Source organism: Electrophorus electricus, chromosome 2 (genome assembly GCF_041902795.1).
Source record: "Electrophorus electricus isolate QZ-2024a chromosome 2, ASM4190279v1, whole genome shotgun sequence".
Lineage (NCBI taxonomy): Eukaryota > Metazoa > Chordata > Actinopteri > Gymnotiformes > Gymnotidae > Electrophorus > Electrophorus electricus.
Window position 1 is genome coordinate 34,853,217 of NC_137498.1, and position 18,518 is coordinate 34,871,734.

The window sequence follows — 18,518 nt, forward strand, 5'->3', positions numbered from 1 at the left end:
TGGGTGATTAAGATGCCAATTGCGTAGGCGAGGGGTGGGTTAAAAAAAATCGGTACGACTCCACCCGTGCGAGTTGAAAACATCTGTTCCTCATCTTCGTAGGGAAGGGTGGGCATTCCTAACTGACGGGCCTGTTCCAATTTATAATCTAGATTAAACATAACAGCACCAACCTTAGTCCTTCTCCAACGAGCTAAAACTAACCTTGCAAGCGCCTTACATTTCTGAATTGACACTGTCAAACCTTTAAAACATTTAATTGCCAGGTTTTATTTATTTTCTGTGACAGTACAATCAAACTGTTATCCCCCTCTAAAGTCTAAAAAGCAGACAATCTAGCCTAGGAACATCGTTTTTATACGAATAAGGCTAGTAATTCTTTGTACAGTTTCAGTATCTGATTTAGAAGATTTACTATGGGTTAATAGTATCAAGTTCCGTGTCGGTTTCATTCATTTGTAGGCATAATATTAAACTGAACTTTACAGAGAACGTGAAAAGCAATTGTTGAAAAAAACGGTTGAAGTTCTTATCCGCTGTTTTTAACTGACATGTTTCCTTTACAGAATAATTTTGTTTACTTGCAGTCATCTTCAAAAGGAAGGATTTCAGAATCATGTTTTTGGTGGAGAGCCCGCGTTACATAGGCCCATATAAGGAATTTGTCTGGGTGACGTCACATGTAAAATACTAAACGTCACACTTGACTGTTCACAGTAAAGGACACAGAATAGAGAATAAACCTAAAAAACAAACATTTAAACAAAGTTTAAAATATAAGTCAATTAAAACCGAATTTAAAAAATAATGAATATGTACACATAGGGAATGTCTGGAGTGTGATATAAACAGTCGTGATGTTATAGTTATGAGCTACAATTTAGGGAGGTAGGCTAAAGTGCAAAGTGTCCACTGTGATTGTGTTCTGGGGTGAGAGGTGTCAGCTGTGATTTTGTCAGTTTTGTAAGGTTACATTTGATAATTCTCTCTGTAGTTCTAAATTATGTGCTAGAGTTTGGATGGTTCAAATTGTTATGTACGGTGTGAAAATGAATTCAAGGATTTCAGTATAAGCTTGGTTCATCACCTGTGGCAGCTGGAAGATGATCAGCTGCCCTGGACAGAACGTCCTCTCTGCTGTGCACTCTGGAGCTTAAGGTGACTGGAACTGCACCAGGAGCACAAGTTCCCTCCTGTACACTCATCACTGTTGTTTATGGTGACCATGGTGATGGGTGTTATCTGCAAATGTTAGGATCTTTACAGATGTGGAGGTGCAATCACTGGTATTTACAATTCAGTCTTGATTTACACCAGTGTTAAGAGTCAGGGGAGCTAATATTTATTTTCCCAGCTGCACTTGAAGTCTCCTGCCAATGTGTAAATCTACAATCCAATGACAGTTGGAATCTGGCATAGACATCTGAGTGAATTTGGCCTACAGATTTTCTGTGACATTGGTGTTAAAAGCCAATCTTAAATCCATGCATAGGTGCTTTGACAGTTGAGATGGTTTAGCATGAAGTGCATGACCAGGTTGACTTGTCACCAGCACATCTGTTAGGATTGACCTTTGCTGTTTTTATATCTGTGATAGCTCTCATTCATGTCAATAATTGAATGCTATCTCCTTTACCCTATGAAACTGTCTGGCTTCAGCTGAGAATCATGGTTTGTTGTTATTGTATCTCACCCATGTTCTAATGATAATTAAACATTTTGCAGACATGTTTATCCAGAGCAACTAACATATATTTGTCAGTATAATAATATGTGCAATCCCTGGGAATCAAACCCAAAAACATGGCATTGCTACACCTTGCTTTACCAGGTGAAGGCATATAGGGTGTACTTTTCTACAAGAATAAAATTTTCTTTGCAGAAACTGACGTATGACATCCCAGTGTCAGTGTATTTGTATTTAAGTAATCAGAACTAGTGGAGGTATTTGAAAATTATGATAGAAGTGTGGGACAATGTAAAAATGATTTTTTTTTACATATAGGACAACCATAGAAAAACATTAATGAAATAATTTTAAATAACACTGTATCGGGCAAATTACAGAAATTCATAGGTCTTGAAGCAATTAAACATGATGTTAATAAAGAACTGTTTCATGATAAATCACATGACATGACAGACAGTCAATGCCTAAACCTTGTGCATGCCTTAACAACTATTTTTACCCTCAGGAATGTATGCCCTTAAAGGCGCAGCAAGGCTCTATATATGACGTACAACAGAGGCACTCCCACAGTGATGCATGAGGAGGAATGTGTGATGACAGTTGATCCTTTCATGCTGGGTACTTTAGTAGCTATGTTAATAAATTAACATGTAGCATATCTAGAGTGGTTGCAGGCTACAGTACCAGTTATTATCTGAATGGTCATTTCTCTCATTCTTGATGAGAGTGTCTGATGTTTTTGTCATATCTGTAGGCACTGGCTGGTGCAGTGTCCTCTCTTCATGTGGCTCCAGGATATTAGTTGCTTCTTTTCACTTGCTCCCAGGTGGCTTAAGCACATCTTCTCCTTGTGGAACTCCTCCACTGCAAAGCATGTCTGACCAATAACACCAACACCACCTGCCCGAAATGTCACTGGAGAGCCGTGGTCTGCACAGCAAAGTCATCATGCTGCTCCAGCAGCAGATTCCAGAGCACCTGGAGTGCCTTCCATTCCAGTACCAGAAAGCTGCATCGTGGACATGGGCATCATCCAGCCATGATGATGAGCAACTACTTGCAACTGTGCAGCATATGTAAGCAACAGAAGAATTAACACAGCCATAACATGAAGAACACTGACCTATACTATAGGGGGAAACAAGGGGAAGGTAACTAAACACAAACACATCACAATGACAAAAACACATGTTTTACACTCTATTATGAAGAGAGATGTAACTAGACTTAGCCAACACATAACAAATATATATATATATATATATATATATATATATATATATATATATATATATATATATTAAAACAGTGTAACAATTACAACTACAACTACTAGTGTAACAACTACAAACCATAGTGGTTAAATTTGTTTTTTATAATAAATCAGAATTCCCAAACATGCACAGAACTTCATGAATTAATTTCAATTAGAATTTTAGTTGGTCTCAAATCTGTGCTTAAGTATATGCACTGGTATACGTATATGCAAACCAGACACCCTGTATAGTTACTGCATGGACTGAATGAAGGTCACTTTTTAGCTCTCTATATAATTTATAACATCACGAGATTCGGTAAACACACGGCAGTATCTCCAAACCATCGCTAGAGGGCACCTCATACCACACACAAAGAACAAACAAAAGAAAGTCTACCATACTTATACACCAAATTATCAAAAACGTTTAGCCTAAAACATCAGTTCCACTTACCATTATGCACTTAAATATGAAGTTCCAGTTGAAAAGTAAGATTCCATGCAACAAAAGGGGCATCTAGTCTAGGTGTGCCCACAAACTGCTAATCTATTGCAGTAAGGTATTTCAGTGTACAGTACAAAATGCTTGTATCAGTGTGCAGGAAACTTTATGCACCTGAAGCAAAGCATTTATTTATACATGGAGTTCATTGTTCATTTATACATGGAGTTCAAATATTTGGCACAACATTTATCCAGTTTCATTCAGAATAAATTTAAACTAAATTAACTATAGTTATCGGGAACACTTTGCAAAATTTTCTCAGAAGTAGAAATCAGGGATAATAACAACTCAAAACTTCATTGTGCACTTTGTATTTAATCTATTTTCATAAATTTCCCTACAAGCATAAAGTCCTAATGAGTAGTCAATGGAGTGCTAGCAAGTTTTTCATGGGCTATAAGAGGCAGATTATAAGTAAACACATTTCTGTATAACCTTTAACATGTATGGCTTTATCACAAGTTTAATTTGCCACTATAAATTGCTTATTTTATACTTTTCATTGTTTCCAAATTACACCCAACTTGGACCTTATTCTTAAATTATCACGCAATGTACTTAAAACATTAACAGACTTTTGGTTTGCGATTAATCTTTATCTGATCAGGTTGAGGCTTTCATCATCAAAAATGTGTCCTTAAATTGTTCTACATGCATTGTCTTTAAGGTATTTTATCAAAATGCCTTGTCCAGCTCCTGTATATTGAAACAGGAAGTACTGTCTGTATACAGTATGGTTCTGAATTGGTTCTTGACTTGTGGCTCTTCTCTGTTTTATCCATACTGTACTGTTTGCTATATATAGCAATAAACTTAGGATGTACATGAGAACCCTGCTCTTTTATGTGCTTGTATCAAATCTAGTGGTCATGATATGCAAAACAAAGTTTTTTTCAGTGCACCTATGAATACTGCAATGTCTGAGAGGAACAAAAAGGCACATGATCTTTTAGCAGCATGTGTGTTTGGAGGCTCTTTAGGCAGTTTCTTGGTTTTCCCTTAACTGTTCCAAAGTGGTTCTTGCAGAGTGTTGTGTTTGAGGGACTTTGCAGGTGGCTTTCAGAGTTGCTCACCTGTTCTGATCCAGTTGAGTGTGTATGAGCTGTGTGCATTGGGAAATTCATGTCTCAATACTGTGTGTCCTGGTCCAGAAGTAAAGTGGGTGAGAAAGAACCCTGAGCGGTAGAGTGTATTCAGTACACTGTACCAGAATCGCACTACTTTCACATCTGTCCCACCCACTTCAAATCCTGCCCACTGTAGATGTATGGTCAGAATGAGCTGACTGATCCTTCTGAGCGTTCCATCCTGAACCCAGCTCTCTAGCATACGCCACTCTGCACTCTCCAAGTCTGCCCAGAGAACATCTACCTGTACACACATAAGTACACACAATTAAGACAGGTGTACTGGTAACTGTATAGATGTAGTAGGATTATGTATTTAAAACATAAAATGCTGGTAAATACAGTTAATCTTTTTCTGTAAAAATATAGACAAAAATAAAGTATTAACATATTGCAGAGAAAATAAAGTATTTCTATTAGCACAAAATGAAGAAATTACAATCAACTTCCGTAAACAAAAGAAACAAAATAAGAAAAACAAACTACTTTGAAAAATGATGGACTATGACACATAGTAAGCATAAATTTTGGTTACAAGTGACTGAGACACAGCCACCACTTTGTTAGTAAATGCTTTAATTTGCAGCATTTAAATTGAATTACATTAAGGACTGCAGTTTTTTGGCTGATTATAATTTAAATAGTTAATTAATAATGTGTAACATAACACTTTTTGAAAGTAAGATATCCAGCCCTGTAACCAACATACAATATACTGTATTGTAAATAGGCGGTAGAATACATACATACAAAACAATACATATGTGAAATGAGGCATTCTCCACCAAGGACCTTTTATGTTCCCTATGGAGAGAGCAGTCTCTATCTATCAATCAAAGATTAGCAACAACATACATATATTTCCTGGGGGCATCACATCTCTATGTGAGTCACCAGACACTGTTGCCATGGTAGCCATGCGTGACCACAGACACTATCTCCATGGTGATAAAGCATCAGACAGGGGATTCTGTGCTAGTATAAGAATGAAAATGAGAAAATAGATGAATGCCAGTACCGTTTTGTGACCCAAAGAGCTCATGATGTCCACAAGCCTACAAGACCCTGTACCCAAAGCTGCCCTGTGAGAGTGACTGCGGGGGTGTCTCCAGTCCAGCCAAGCTTGATGGTGCTGGATGGATCCAAATACAGAACCACTAACATGTCTGACCTGATGTCTAGGGTCAAAGTGATGTACCTCACATCCCATATTTAATGTGTATTCCAGAAACACTGCGTCTTTCCCATCCAGACTGCAAAAGAATAAAGAGACAACACTGCTAGTCACACAGAATCTTTCTGGTTTACCCATTACACCTCACTCCTAACCACTTTGTTAGTAATTCAACAGTTCAGTTAATGTCCTTAGTTAATGTCTTTTTTTTTTTTTTAAGTTTTATTATTATTAGCTTTCTTTAAGTATTTTGAAATGCCAGTACTTTTACAGGAGTGAACCCTGAATTAGATCTAATTTTATATCCACCTTATAGGTGCATTTTATATGTATACTTTTATTTTGGCCCATCTGTTTGTCAGTCCCTTCTACTCCATTCATCACCAGTCATTTTCTGACCACAGGACCTCTACAGGCTGAATATGATTTTTGGATAGCAGACAATTCTCAACACAGCAGTGACACTGACATGTTAGTGGGTGCTGTGCTGGCATGAGTGTATTACAGCACAGCAGTGTTGTTGAAGTTTTCACACATCAGTGTCAATGCCAGGTTGAGAGTGGTCTGTCACCCAAAAATATCCAGCCAACAGCAGGCCAGTCATCAAAACTCTGACTAAAGATGAGGAGATGGATGATGGCTAACACAAACTGTGGCTCCAACAATACACCTACAAAGTGTTTCTTATAAAAAAAAAACTGCTTCGAATAAGGGGAGTTGTGCATGTATGAATATCCTGATCATTTGCCATGTGTAGCCTCTTAACACTGTCACAACCACAAATCCAGCAAGAAGCAACTGTGGCCCAAAAATTTAATCAAAAATAACCACTATCATCTTACTTCTTACTATTCTTGCCTCTTTCTTGAAGCAGTATTTGATTTCCATTCAGTTAGATTATAGACTACAGAAGAACTTCTTCTTCATCAGTGCTTTTATTTAGAAATAAAAAAGCAGGTCTCAATGGCTTTATTCAAAAACAAATATTCGCAATCTCTAATGAAATTACTTCCAGTATTTCAAGATCTACAGGAAATCCTGAGCCCATCTTGTAAGGGAATGTAAATAACACAGTACTTCCCCTCATCTTAGCAAATAAATAATCTTCACGTAAACACCAAGACCGCTATGAATCACATCCATGCTACAAACTAACTCTGGAGCGCTGTCATCAGTGCCTACTAAAGGTTTCAAAGTATCCTGTGCTATGAGCTGTGTATCTAGGTATGAGTTAGGTGTTCCCATACAGAGGTTTCACAGGGAGATACATTGTCCTTCCTTGTACTTGATGACTGCATTGTTACCAAGAGGCCATCAAAGGAGGATCCTATTGACTGCTCTCAGACTAGCCAAAGAGACTCTTTTAAAGTTATAGATCAACTGTTATATTTCTACCATTCTCATCTGCCTGGCCTACTTCCAGAACATTGTTCTGGCGGTGTCCACAATGGCCAGGATAAAAACAGCCCAAAGAATGACAATTCAGTCTCAGCTGGATATTCCTGATTTATTGGCCCTAATGAGACCATAATAACTTTGATAAATAAAGTGCCTTTTAATGTCTTTTCATCATCCCTCATTTCTGTTAGCTATTTTAACTTTCTTATTATATATATTAGTTATGCTTGATGTCTGGAAACAGTAAAATATTGGGGGGGGGGGATTCAGAGAACCTCCTTTTGACAGAATTGGTGAAAAAAAATCACAAATGCGAATTTACTGTAAAATTAGTCTGTTGTTTCACTGCATAAAGAATTCACATTTTGGATGTTGAACATCTCATAAATCCACCACTTATATATTTCATATTTTACCGCTAATATATATGTGCAGGCAACCTAGACTAACAAAACTTTTGTTCCTGCATCATTAGTTTAAAGACAGGATAGCTAACAAAAGTTTCTAGAATTTCTAGCTTCAGCATCTGGAATCTATCCAATGCCAGTAAAGTAGGCCATGACAATGTATAAAGTCAAAATAAGGGTAGAAAATCAAAAAAGGTAAATAGCCAAAACATTATGTGGTTAGATGGTGCATTGTTAAAAAGCAAGAATGTACTGGTGAGTTTAGCAATAGCAAATAACAGAAATATGCCAACATGAACCAGTCGGTTTGGCACAAAAGGCAAACCACTTTAAAGATTACATTGCTAAATAAATAAAGCATTTGGTAACACTTCTGACTGTATGAGAACACACTTACTAATAACTCTTTGAATTGAATGCTTTTGAACACTGCATGCACTGAATAAAGAACTCTCCAAATTAATGTTTCACAGTTTCTTCTTCTGTGGAACATGTTGGCAGTGGAACTGTCACTCTTATCTTTAGCGATGATATAATGTAACTTTTTATATTCTCCCAAATGCCTCAAAACTCAGTACTGTGTATTACTTTGTACTGTGGCCTTTTTCAAGGCCTTAATCTGAACTTGGTCCTATGGAGTATACATTTTATTTATAGAAGGCATGAATAAAAGACCAGTAAACAATAAGCAACTGAGAATGACAAAGGCCTAACAAAATATCACCCGCATCTTTTGAGGACTGTGGGTCACAAACTGTAAGCAGTAATTGGGTCCAAAGCTTTTGCCACCAAATATATAAACATTTTTACCTAAAATAATTTAAATATGTCAAATTAATAATGATATCATAAAGTAGGCTGTAATTCCTTTATAGATTCCCCTGCACACATATGCAAATATTCTTTCATTAATCTTCACAATCTGCACCATAGTTGCGTTTTTTTTTTTTCAAATGCAAAAGAAACCAGAAACAACAAAAGTAACATAACAAGAAAATTGTGTTCCTGTGCAATCGCATATATATTGCATTGTATCTGTTGTAATACATTGTAGTGATATGATATTTGATTGTCCGCACATAACTGGAGCGTGTCTCTAGCTACACAGAGCTGAGGAGAATCCATGCAATCTCTGATGTGTATTTTATGATGTGTTCAAATAACAATATACAAGTAGAAATATCAATGCAAATTAACATGTTTTTAAAGAACACTTCTTTTATATTTTGCACATTACATTTCCCAAATTTTGCATATTCCTAAAATGCTTGATGGATCTCCAAAGATGACTCACATAACAGTAAAGCAACCAATTGTTTTGTTTTATATTATATTAATTGTTTCATATAAACAGATAAATAGGAAGTACCTATTAAAAGTGATGAATGTGTTATATCAACATGACATAAAAGACATACCCTAAACCAGGGGTTTGCCACTCCGGCCCCAAGGACTCACTGTTTCATGTTTTTCCTGCTTTGATTTGATACAACTCATTAACTGTTGGAAGAAACAACTTAACTTGTACAAGACATGTCATCACATTTCTATTTCATTCAAGCAAAGAATTTGAAAAGATTTATTTTATGTAAAGCACAACACTAGTGAGTCAATGTCTGAAGTATAGTGAGTTATTTTTCCAAACACAGAATAAATAAAATCTGAACTATGTTTTAACAGATTTTTATCTGGTTTCATCAAACGCATCAGCTATAAGAGACAACCTGAATGTGAGTACATGGATGTGCTCACCTGAAGGAGTAAGCCACACAGCTACTGCCTCTAGTCCAGTGGTTCATGCACAAAGCCACAGAACCTTCCAGCACCTGTGCAGGCTGAGACCAATCTGAATGCTGCCATCTTGAAAAGTTCACCTGAAGACAAGACACAAATAGGTACTGGAATCTGTGTATGCATATGTATTTGTGTGAGTTCAGATATACTGTATGTGTGCAAGGATTTGATATTAGCTATTATTATTATTAAAGAAACAGAACTTTGTATTCAAGTTTGCACTTAAATATACAGTACTGCGAAAAATAATTAGGCCATTATGAAGAAATTATTAACTATTATCTTGGCAGTAAGTGCTTATTTGCTTGTAAAAGAAAACAACAACAACAACAAATAAACACATTAAAAATATGATTGCAAATAAAAATCTTAATACAGTAAAAAATTATAATATTTTTTAATCAAGCAACGCAATTACGACCTACAGATAGAAAGTATACAGACAGCATATAACAGGGCACCACCACCATTATTTTCTTTCTTGATCTTAGATGCTTGCACAATAGTGTATTTGTGAAGACAAGCATATATTTTTATTCAATTAGATTTTAGTCAGTTACATTTATTTACCAATTCCCTCTTTGTGTTTATTTAAACAGTGTTACCACACTTGGACAACAATACAGAATATCTAACAAACTTAAGTTCCTATGCTGACAGATGCCGGGGTTTTTTTCTTCGTTTGTTTGTTTTTTTTACAAAGGTGGTCTATTATAGTTCTGTAAATTACCAGGGACCGAAGAATTTTTTTAAGATGACACATTTTTCCCCCTTGTCAAGTACATCCATGTGTACCTCTGCTGTAGTGATGAACTGGGTGAGACACTGGACCTCAGTGCTGAAGGAGGGTTGTCCTGATGCCCATGGCTGAAGCACCAGCCCTGTTTCAGTGACCTGGAGAAACAAACCCACAGATCTATCAAAGCTATATATTTAGATAACTTTGGATAGATTTACATAAAATTGTGATCACAGATGTCTTGTGTGTGTGTGTGTGTGTGTGTGTGTGTGTGTGTGTGTGTGTGTGTGTGTGTGTGTGTGTGTGTGTGTGTGTGTGTGTGTGTGAAAAAGCCTTTGGCAGGAGTAGTTGCAACATGTTGTGGGGCCATAGAATGTGCTCTTTGTGTAACCTAAGCCTGTCTGGGAACTTGGAAAGATTCTGGTTCAAATATGTGGCAGATCCCTCACTAAAATACAACTACTCAATCTACTGTAGTCACCATGGATACACAACAAAGGAAAAGATGAGTCATGGACAGGGAGAACACCACTTGGCTGATTTATTTTGGAGGGATTCCCACCCCAAATGTTTCCTTTCATTCTGCTTTCTGGCCACAGATTTGCGATGAGAATCTTTTTCTGTGTAGTAGGTTACTGAGATTAGATTCGGTGGTGGGTCAGAACACTGCACGTTACAGTTGAAGAACTACAGTAAGCGCCGGGGTTACCTGGCGTGAATTCAGTTCATTCTCATCTGCGTATGCGCCTAGTCCTGCGGATTCTTCATCAGCCAAAAGTTCTGGCGCACTCTCGAAGCCCCACATTCCCAGTCGTCCAGCGACGCTTGCTTCGGACCACGTCGATTTATCGGTACGCCCAAACCCCTTTATACTGATGAGTGTAAAAACAGGATCTTCGGGTCCAGCCGAAGTACGCAGTAGTATCAAACTAATGGTTAGCTGGAGAAGTAGGAACATCGACAAAGCGAGCATAAATACTGAAGGAAGAAGCCACCTCACTCCGCCACTGTTGCAGGTAGCCATGCCTCTCTTCTGAAGCAGTGTTGCGTAATGTGATCGAGATCGAGACACAGAGCTGGAGCCTCTATGATAAACTGCACAGCTCCAGGGCACTGAAGAGAAAGGATCACGCATTGCTGGACAAGCAGCTTGGTGCTCGTGCGTTTCTCTCTCTCTCTCTCTCTCTCTCTCTCTCTCTCTCTCTCTCTCTCTCTCTCTCACACACACACACACACACACACACACACACACACACACACACACAAAGCAAGGATGTGATTACATGCAACACTCAAAAACAAATTTTAGTATGCAGGATATGAATTCACTGTTTCACTACACATTACAGGAAATAAAACAGTGCCCTAAGAATGAAACCTTTGAATATGGGTTTAGTATACGGTATCTAGAGATTTGCACCCATTTGCAATTAGATGTCAGTGAACGATGGCTCAGTTCCCCAGTTTAGAAGATTCAGTGCATAGAAAAGGTAACTATCTAAAGAAAAATAGAAATCGATAAATGAATTCCAGAAGAATGGAAATTCAACGACGCGGCGGTGGACTTCGGCTACTTAAAATCCCTTCTCGTTTGTCTCCCCTGCTTGTCTTTGTCCCTTTAACTCACTCGTGTCCTTGTTTGAACTTAGCGTACTTATCAGAATGTCTGACGGCAGCTTCGCCTCGTTCTAAAAGCCTTAGCGGCAGTGCACCGGCTAGAATACCAACGAGCGGCGAGAATCCATCACTGCAGAATACTCAACAGCGAATGTTACTGCCAGAATAGATTCTACAACCTGCTCTTAAACTTAACGCTAAAAGTTGTCTCCCATGCATGCTTTTGAACTTGATTTTGGGATTTCCTCTTCACATAATTGGAAAGACACAGGGCGCCGCGCACTGGTGAAACCAACTCAAGTGCTTTAAGCAGACAAGGTTAATTTGCAGTTATATCAAGATGTAATAAATCAGACTATTAAAAAGTTTAATAGGCTATGCTATTAAACAGTGTTATATTATGTCGGACTAACATAGGAGGCAGTAGTAATTCCAAAACGTTTCACCTATTAAAAAAACCCCAACTTGGACACAAGTGTTGAATGGATAACAGGATGTGTTAAGAGTAGACAAACTCTGTGGGTGGAATAATTTTTGTGCTGTTGAGGTTTGATGGGGCTGTTTTTTCACATTCCAGAATAACCATTAATACTCCAGATGCATACAGACAAGGCTGATCTTTTTTATATTGTTTTATATTGTACCCAGATTTCCTTTTGATTTTCATGTTCTTGTGTTCTTCTCGTCTGTTGCTGTAGAACTTGACCGAACTTGACCGTTGCTGCAAAACACTTGACCGAAATCTCCATTACTAGGAACTCACTCACTTTGAGTAATAAAATACTGCTTAATGATGTGATTAAAATTAAATGAAACTGTCATTGTATATGTTGTCATATTTCCCAACTCCTCAGTTTGTCTTTCCTTATCTGCAATATTCTCCTTCTATTCTTGTACCCAGCTTCCCACAGAACAGAGGCAATACAGAGCTACACAATGATAAGAAGAGAATGTGTATTTAAATATTCCCACCTTAGATACAGTATATGGAACAGACAGATACAGTATTTCATCACAAAAAATCACTATACGACACAGTGGACCACAAGAAATAGAACAGTGGAGCGAGAGAAAGAGGGAAAAAAAAAAGGAGAGGATGAGTAGGAGAGTAGGCATTGTCCACACCCTGAGTCCCAGACCTCTGTGCCCAGAATGGCCAGAGGGCTGACCTCTCAGCACCTATGCCAGAGCAGCATCTTTGGGGTCAGTGCATGAGTGTCTGTCCTCCTGACAGGAAATGATGAAAACACAGAGACATGAACCAGGCATTGGGCAGGGTATGACCGTGCTGCAGGCCAGGAGCAAGAGCAGCAGAAGCGGGTACTGGATTCACACGGACTCCCACAGGACCAGAAGAGGTCCCTGTCAGAAAACACTGCAGTACCTATTTGCACAGGACCAAGCAGAACCACTGAAAGCCACTTAAAAACTGATGTCACCTTTTACAGAAATTCTGGGAGATTCTCGTGACATTCCTGTAATGAGTTTGTACAACTTTCCAAATGTTTCTTCACTTTTAAAATTATTTATGTTTGAGTTATGTTCTCATTGTAGATTGCTCCTCTGGTGTTGGGTCTGTTGGTGTGATTTATGTACAGATGCTGGTATCTTGGAGCAGACAGCACATAAGGGAAGATAAGGGGTAAAGTCTGAGTAGGGAGCAGGATTACCATTAAATAATCCTGCGAAGGAGTTTGATTTTTGGGTAGTATGTAATTAATCTCTTCAGTGATATGGTCAGAGATGATGCTGAGACTAGAAAAACAGATAGACACAGAAAGAGTATCAGATCAGAGAGAAAATGAGAGAGAGAAATCAGTATGTAGTCCAAAACCTTTTCTTTTCTTTTTTTTCCTTTTTTTTTTTGTGTGCTCTCTCACGTTGGTTTGATAGACAGTTGCAGGCATGTCTGAGTTTCAGCTTTAATGAGCCATACTTGCATTCTGAGGATTCCTGTGTTTCTGCAGTTCAATTCATTTCTTCTACTAGATATTAGCAGTGTGTGTGTCCATCCTAAAAAAAACTCCACCCAAGCTCCATACTGGTCTTGTGTGTGAGAGTGTCTATCTGTGCGTGCATGTGCGGTTTCAAATGTTTGTGAGTGTGTGTTTGTGTGTGTGTTTTGCGTGTGTAAAAATACGTGAAAAACATGTAAGCATAAAGCATGCATGCATCTGTGTGTGTATGTATGTGTGTGGTGTAAAGTTGGATCTTGATTGTCACTGCTGGAGAAGTCAGCTTTTAGTCCACAGTTCCAAATCTCCTCTCTTACTTAGTAAGTGTCTTCTGTAGCATCTCATTTACAAAATATTTTAAAAATATGAAAATGGCGTAGTCCAAATCATCTGTTAAATGGAAAGACAGACAGTAAGAACAAAGATGGAAAGTTGCAAATTAAGCATAAATTATATTATGTCACAATTATAACAGCACATTTGGCAACTTTTGTTTAGCAACTGTTTGAATGTAATGGTAGACAAAGATGTTAGTGATGTTAGTAATGTTAGTGAGCTTCACTGCCTTTGACTCATGCAGGTTTGAGAACTAATTTCTCACCTTTGCTGGATTGCCTCAACAATGCTAACTACAGGCTGGTGACAGTAAAGCCTTCATCGTTGGGTTGGTCCAGTAGCTGACAGAGAACCCCCCCTCGAGCAGTTTGGGACATGTAACGATGCCCAAGGGGTGCATAGCTGTCCATATTACTATGGTAACCCAGCTCCTCATGCTGGGGAGAAGAGTCTAGTGTCCCACCCACACAAGAAGAGGACATTGTAGGACCTCTAAGTACAGGTGGAGGATAAGGAGAGTGGGATGGCACCCTCATTCCTGGGCCCATCAGTGACATGTCCCGTTTGTGGGAGGGCATAGCGATGGCAATAGATCGCTGCTCCTCATAGCTGTGGGGACTATTAGCAACACTGCCACCCTGCCCGTACCAGCACGGGGAGCCGCTGTAACTAGGGGAGTCATACTGTGGAAACTGGTCCTTTGACACACGGTGAGGACTCATTGCAGAGCCACACTGAGGCAGGAGCCGGGGACTAGGGGACAGCGTTGGGCTGAATGTCCTGGCTGCATGCCCATACGTCTGTGGTGGTGGGCCTGGCTTAGGGTACTGCTTTAGAACATCTGACTGTGTTGAAAGGCTGGGGGAAAGAGAGGCAGAGTCCGAGGGGTAGATCTGGGCAAATCTCTCATCAGAAGAGGGAGTAGAGGTGTGGGCAGAGTAGGGAGATGGATATTCACAGGGCTCAGGGGCATGACTGAGAGGTGATAGGCTACTGCTATCTCCACTGTAATAATCCAACGTTTCCTGGTATAGTCCTCCTGTTGAAGTCATCTGCCCAACCCCTGCTGGGGCTGCAGGCTTTTGAGGTTTGGGTTTGGGCGGTAGAGGTCGCTCTCGTTGACAAGGGGAGAACCCCCCCCTGCCCCTCGCCCCCCTGGGTTGTCGGCCTGCAGAAGAACCGCGCTTTGGACCACCTCCCTGCATGGGAGGGCTTGCAGGTGATCCTGGGGGCATAGGGCATGCTTCCCTCTCATTCTGCGGCTCTGACCTTTTCCTGCGACCACGGCCTGGCTTGGTCCCACCTTGAAACAAAACATTCTGACTCCAGTTGTATGAAGGGCCAGCAGAATTTTCATTCCAATCAAGCATCAGCTTCTCCAGGCTTGACAAGCTAGACTGTCCCTCAGGCACTGGAACATCCCTAGGGCAGAATGGTGCCCCCACACTCCCTATCCCTGTGTGGGAGGAGTCAGAAGAGGACTCAGAGAATGTGTCAGGGCAGGGACGCTGCTTTGCCTTCTGAGGTGTGTAATTTGATATGTCCAGTATATCTTTGGACTCTGAGCTAGCTGTGCCAACTCCATAGTCAGAGTAGCCATGGAACTGATGAGTGCCAAATCCATCACTGCCCCAGGTCGGTCCTCCTTGCCTGTAGCCCCAAAGAGCAGAGGACTGGTATTGTCTGCAGCCTTCGGGAGGAGATGAGGATGAGGAGAAGGGGCTAGTCTTTGATATTGACATGTAACTTCCACCTGGTGATCCTGGACCAGCAGACTCACTCTGCTGCATTGCATGAGCAGGTCCAGGATATCCACTATAATGACGTTTGGCAGAAGCATGATAATTTGAATAACTAATCTGCCGTTGTGCAGATGGGGCAGGGGAGGCTTTAGTGCCATATGTAAAGCTGCAGTCACTTGGCCTCTGCTGCTGAGGAACAGGGCAAATGCCTGTGCCTTGTGGGACAGTTCCACTATAGGCTGAGGGGTATTGGGAAAAACCACCAGAAGAAGGATGGGGAGAACTAGGGGAGCGGGAGAGGGAGACAGCAGGAGATTTTGGGAAGGGAGTGGTGGGGGAGGTTTGGGAAACATTGTATGAATATGGGGGTCTAGTCACAGAGCTGCTCTGGGACTGAGTTTGGGCTGAGGGAAGTAATGGTCCCTCCCCAGTGTTAGCAGATCCTTTAGGGCTTCTCTTAGGAAAAGCAGGAGACCAGCGATGGGCGGCACCCGGGCTGCTGCCTTCATATCCAGGAGTGAGCTTACGAGCATCTTGCCGTCCTGTAGGGCTGGCCATAGAGATGTCCAACAAGTCTGAGGAGTCATCTGAATCAAGTAAAGAGCGAAAGTATCCTGCAAACATTCCATGAGAATCCTCTCCACTGCCAGCTCCTCGTCTACCAGGGCTGTGATAAAGTCCTCCCTTACCAGTCTCTGAGGAAGGAAAACCTCCCCGTGGAGAGCAAGAGCCCTGATAACTGCCTGCTCTTTCAGGGGTATCTGGATCACCTTTTTCCCCCCATCCACTCCGTCCATTTTGCCAGTCTTGTTCTTGGATTCCCTGACCACCTTTTAATGCTCCATTCTTTCGTGCACGGCGTTTTCTAACCTTCTCCCCAGGGACAGGGATGCCTTGCTCACTGAAAGCTGACCTACTTATTCCACCACTAACCCCCTTTCCCCTCTTTCGCGGCGTTCCTGGTTCTGATAGAGGAACTTTCCGCTTCTTGCCAATTGTCTCAAAGAAGTCACTGAATGACCTCTTAAAGGCCTCAGAGCATCCTGCCATGCCCCCTCCCCTCCCACCCATGCAACCAGCACGACCCCCTCGCCGGCGGAACCCTGTGAGTCGATGCAGTAGGGTGGACAGGTTTGGGTTCTCTGGAGATGTGTGGAAGGTCTCTGGCTCAGTAGGGGTCCAGCATCGTGGTGGGGAGCAGCGGCCTGTGCTGGGAGGCTGCCTGTTCAGGAAGGCCAGCTTGGAGAGAACGTCCGCGTATTCCACCTTAACATCGTTGGTGTCATTCACATACGAGGGCAGTGGGGACGGCAGCTTGACTCGCCGCCGCCGCCGTGGCTTCTTGGGCTCGGCGGCATTCGCAGCGCCGGCTCTAGTCTCACGCATATCAGGCTGTCCTGGCAGGGCCTGTTTAGGAGGCCTTCCCCTACGACGCTTCAGGATGACAGGCAGCTCTCCCGGGGGAAACATCACCATTACGCTCCTTCCGTTGTTTTTCATGCGGAGAAGAGCAGTCGGCTCCCTTGTAATGGGGGTACCTGTCTCGCCCCCAAACACCCCCTCTGACCCTTCATTCCCAGGACCCACTTCCCCACGTGAAGCCAACCCTACACTCTCTAAGGAAGAGATCTTATAGCTTTTCTGCCGTCGGCTAAGGTGCACGGGGATCCGTGCTATTTTCACCACTATCTTCCTCACACCCAAAAAGCGACCTCGTCGTTTTCCTCTTGTTGATGGCTGGGTCACAGTGCTGCACTCACTTCCAAATGCTGTACTTGCACTGTGATTTGGCACCATGCTGGATGATTTAGTCGGTGCTTGGACAACCCTGGGAGGTAAAGCAGCCGAGGTGACTTCTGGAAAGAGCTCTTCCTTCAGCCTGATCTCCTCTCGTCTCCAGATGTTTTCCTCCTCCTCCTCCTCTCTTTGTTCCCCTTCCCTTTTCAATATGCTGTCTTCTGCGGCTCGACGCAAACGGGATGACTTGCGAAGGTGGCAAGGGAAGCGTGGCCGACCAGAGCTCCTCAGGGTATACTTCCTCTCAGCCTCTATAGGGGTGTTCATGAGGTTGTGGCCTACACTAGAACTGTGGCACATGTCAGGGCTGGGTAGATGGTCTGTCTCTGGTTTACAAAAGGTAGGGGTTTGCACTGTCTCTACATTACACTTAGAGACAGGGCTGTGTTGAAGGGCTATATAGTTTTGTGAGGGTTGGCTGGTTTGTAATGGGTGGGTTGAATGGATAATAGAGGTGTATGTTTCGGACTTGGGGGTTATAGACAGGTCCTCTGGGACAAGTGATGTATCTCGCTCCATGAGAGGGGAATTGGAGTCTATGTGTGAGTCCATCTCCGCATGTGTGTGCTTGTGTGTCAGCACATCTGCATCCATACACATTTGGGCATCCATATGAATGTGTGTCTGTGACTGCAGATGTGTGTTCGAGTGTTCTGTTTGAGTGTTCTGCTCAAGCGAGTGCGTTTGCTGGTGCGCGTGCATCTGCAGGTGCGTGTGATGCTGTTCATGCATGTGCATTTGTTCAACATGGTCCATTTGTCTGCGTCTCCTTGCTCTGCGCTGGAGCTGTTCATCATGGTTACGCAGGCCATTAGCCAGTGAAGAAGCCGAATAAAGTCCATAATGTAGTGAAGCGGCTGCGCCAGAATCTGTGGGGCCAGCTGAAGACACTCCAGGCTCCACATCTCCCATCCAGGAGCCCTCGCTCTCACTGCAGTCCTCCTCGGCCAGCGCTTCACAAGGCAAACGCACACTTCCG

At 41.6% G+C, this 18,518-nt stretch overlaps 2 protein-coding genes across 3 annotated transcripts in view; both read right to left on the minus strand.

The window, feature by feature from the left end:
- Window positions 1-3,034: 3,034 nt before the first annotated feature.
- Window positions 3,035-11,665, minus strand: LOC113588343 (putative methyltransferase-like protein 24). The gene is made up of 5 exons (XM_027027477.3): window positions 10,802-11,665; window positions 10,149-10,247; window positions 9,312-9,433; window positions 5,599-5,833; window positions 3,035-4,824 (listed from the first exon to the last, which is right to left on the minus strand). Exons 1-5 carry the CDS (start codon window positions 11,225-11,227, stop codon window positions 4,513-4,515), a joined length of 1,194 nt encoding a protein of 397 aa, XP_026883278.2. The 5' UTR covers window positions 11,228-11,665; the 3' UTR covers window positions 3,035-4,512.
- A 984-nt stretch (window positions 11,666-12,649) lies between these two features.
- Window positions 12,650-18,518, minus strand: part of ahdc1 (AT hook, DNA binding motif, containing 1) — a 19,458-nt gene continuing 13,589 nt past the window's right edge. For both annotated transcript variants that reach the window (XM_027027475.2, XM_027027474.2), the window contains 2 exons: window positions 14,266-18,518; window positions 12,650-14,054 (listed from right to left, as the gene is read on the minus strand). The exon at window positions 14,266-18,518 is cut by the window's right edge and continues 262 nt beyond it. In XM_027027475.2, the coding sequence (XP_026883276.2) occupies window positions 14,294-18,518 (4,225 nt within the window). In that variant the 3' untranslated portion in view covers window positions 12,650-14,054; window positions 14,266-14,293. The remainder of the gene's footprint in view (window positions 14,055-14,265) is intronic.

What these genes read in the sequence shown, in the direction of transcription:
- LOC113588343 (XM_027027477.3), bottom strand. Translation starts at nt 11,227, where the DNA reads ATGCGTGATCCTTTCTCTTCAGTGCCCTGGAGCTGTGCAGTTTATCAT. An exon ending in AGTTCATCACTACAGCAGAG is followed by an intron (nt 9,434 to 10,148) that starts GTACACATGGAT and finishes TCTTGTCTTCAG; the next exon opens with GTGAACTTTTCAAGATGGCA. An exon ending in TGTGTGGCTTACTCCTTCAG is followed by an intron (nt 5,834 to 9,311) that starts GTGAGCACATCC and finishes ATTCTTTTGCAG; the next exon opens with TCTGGATGGGAAAGACGCAG.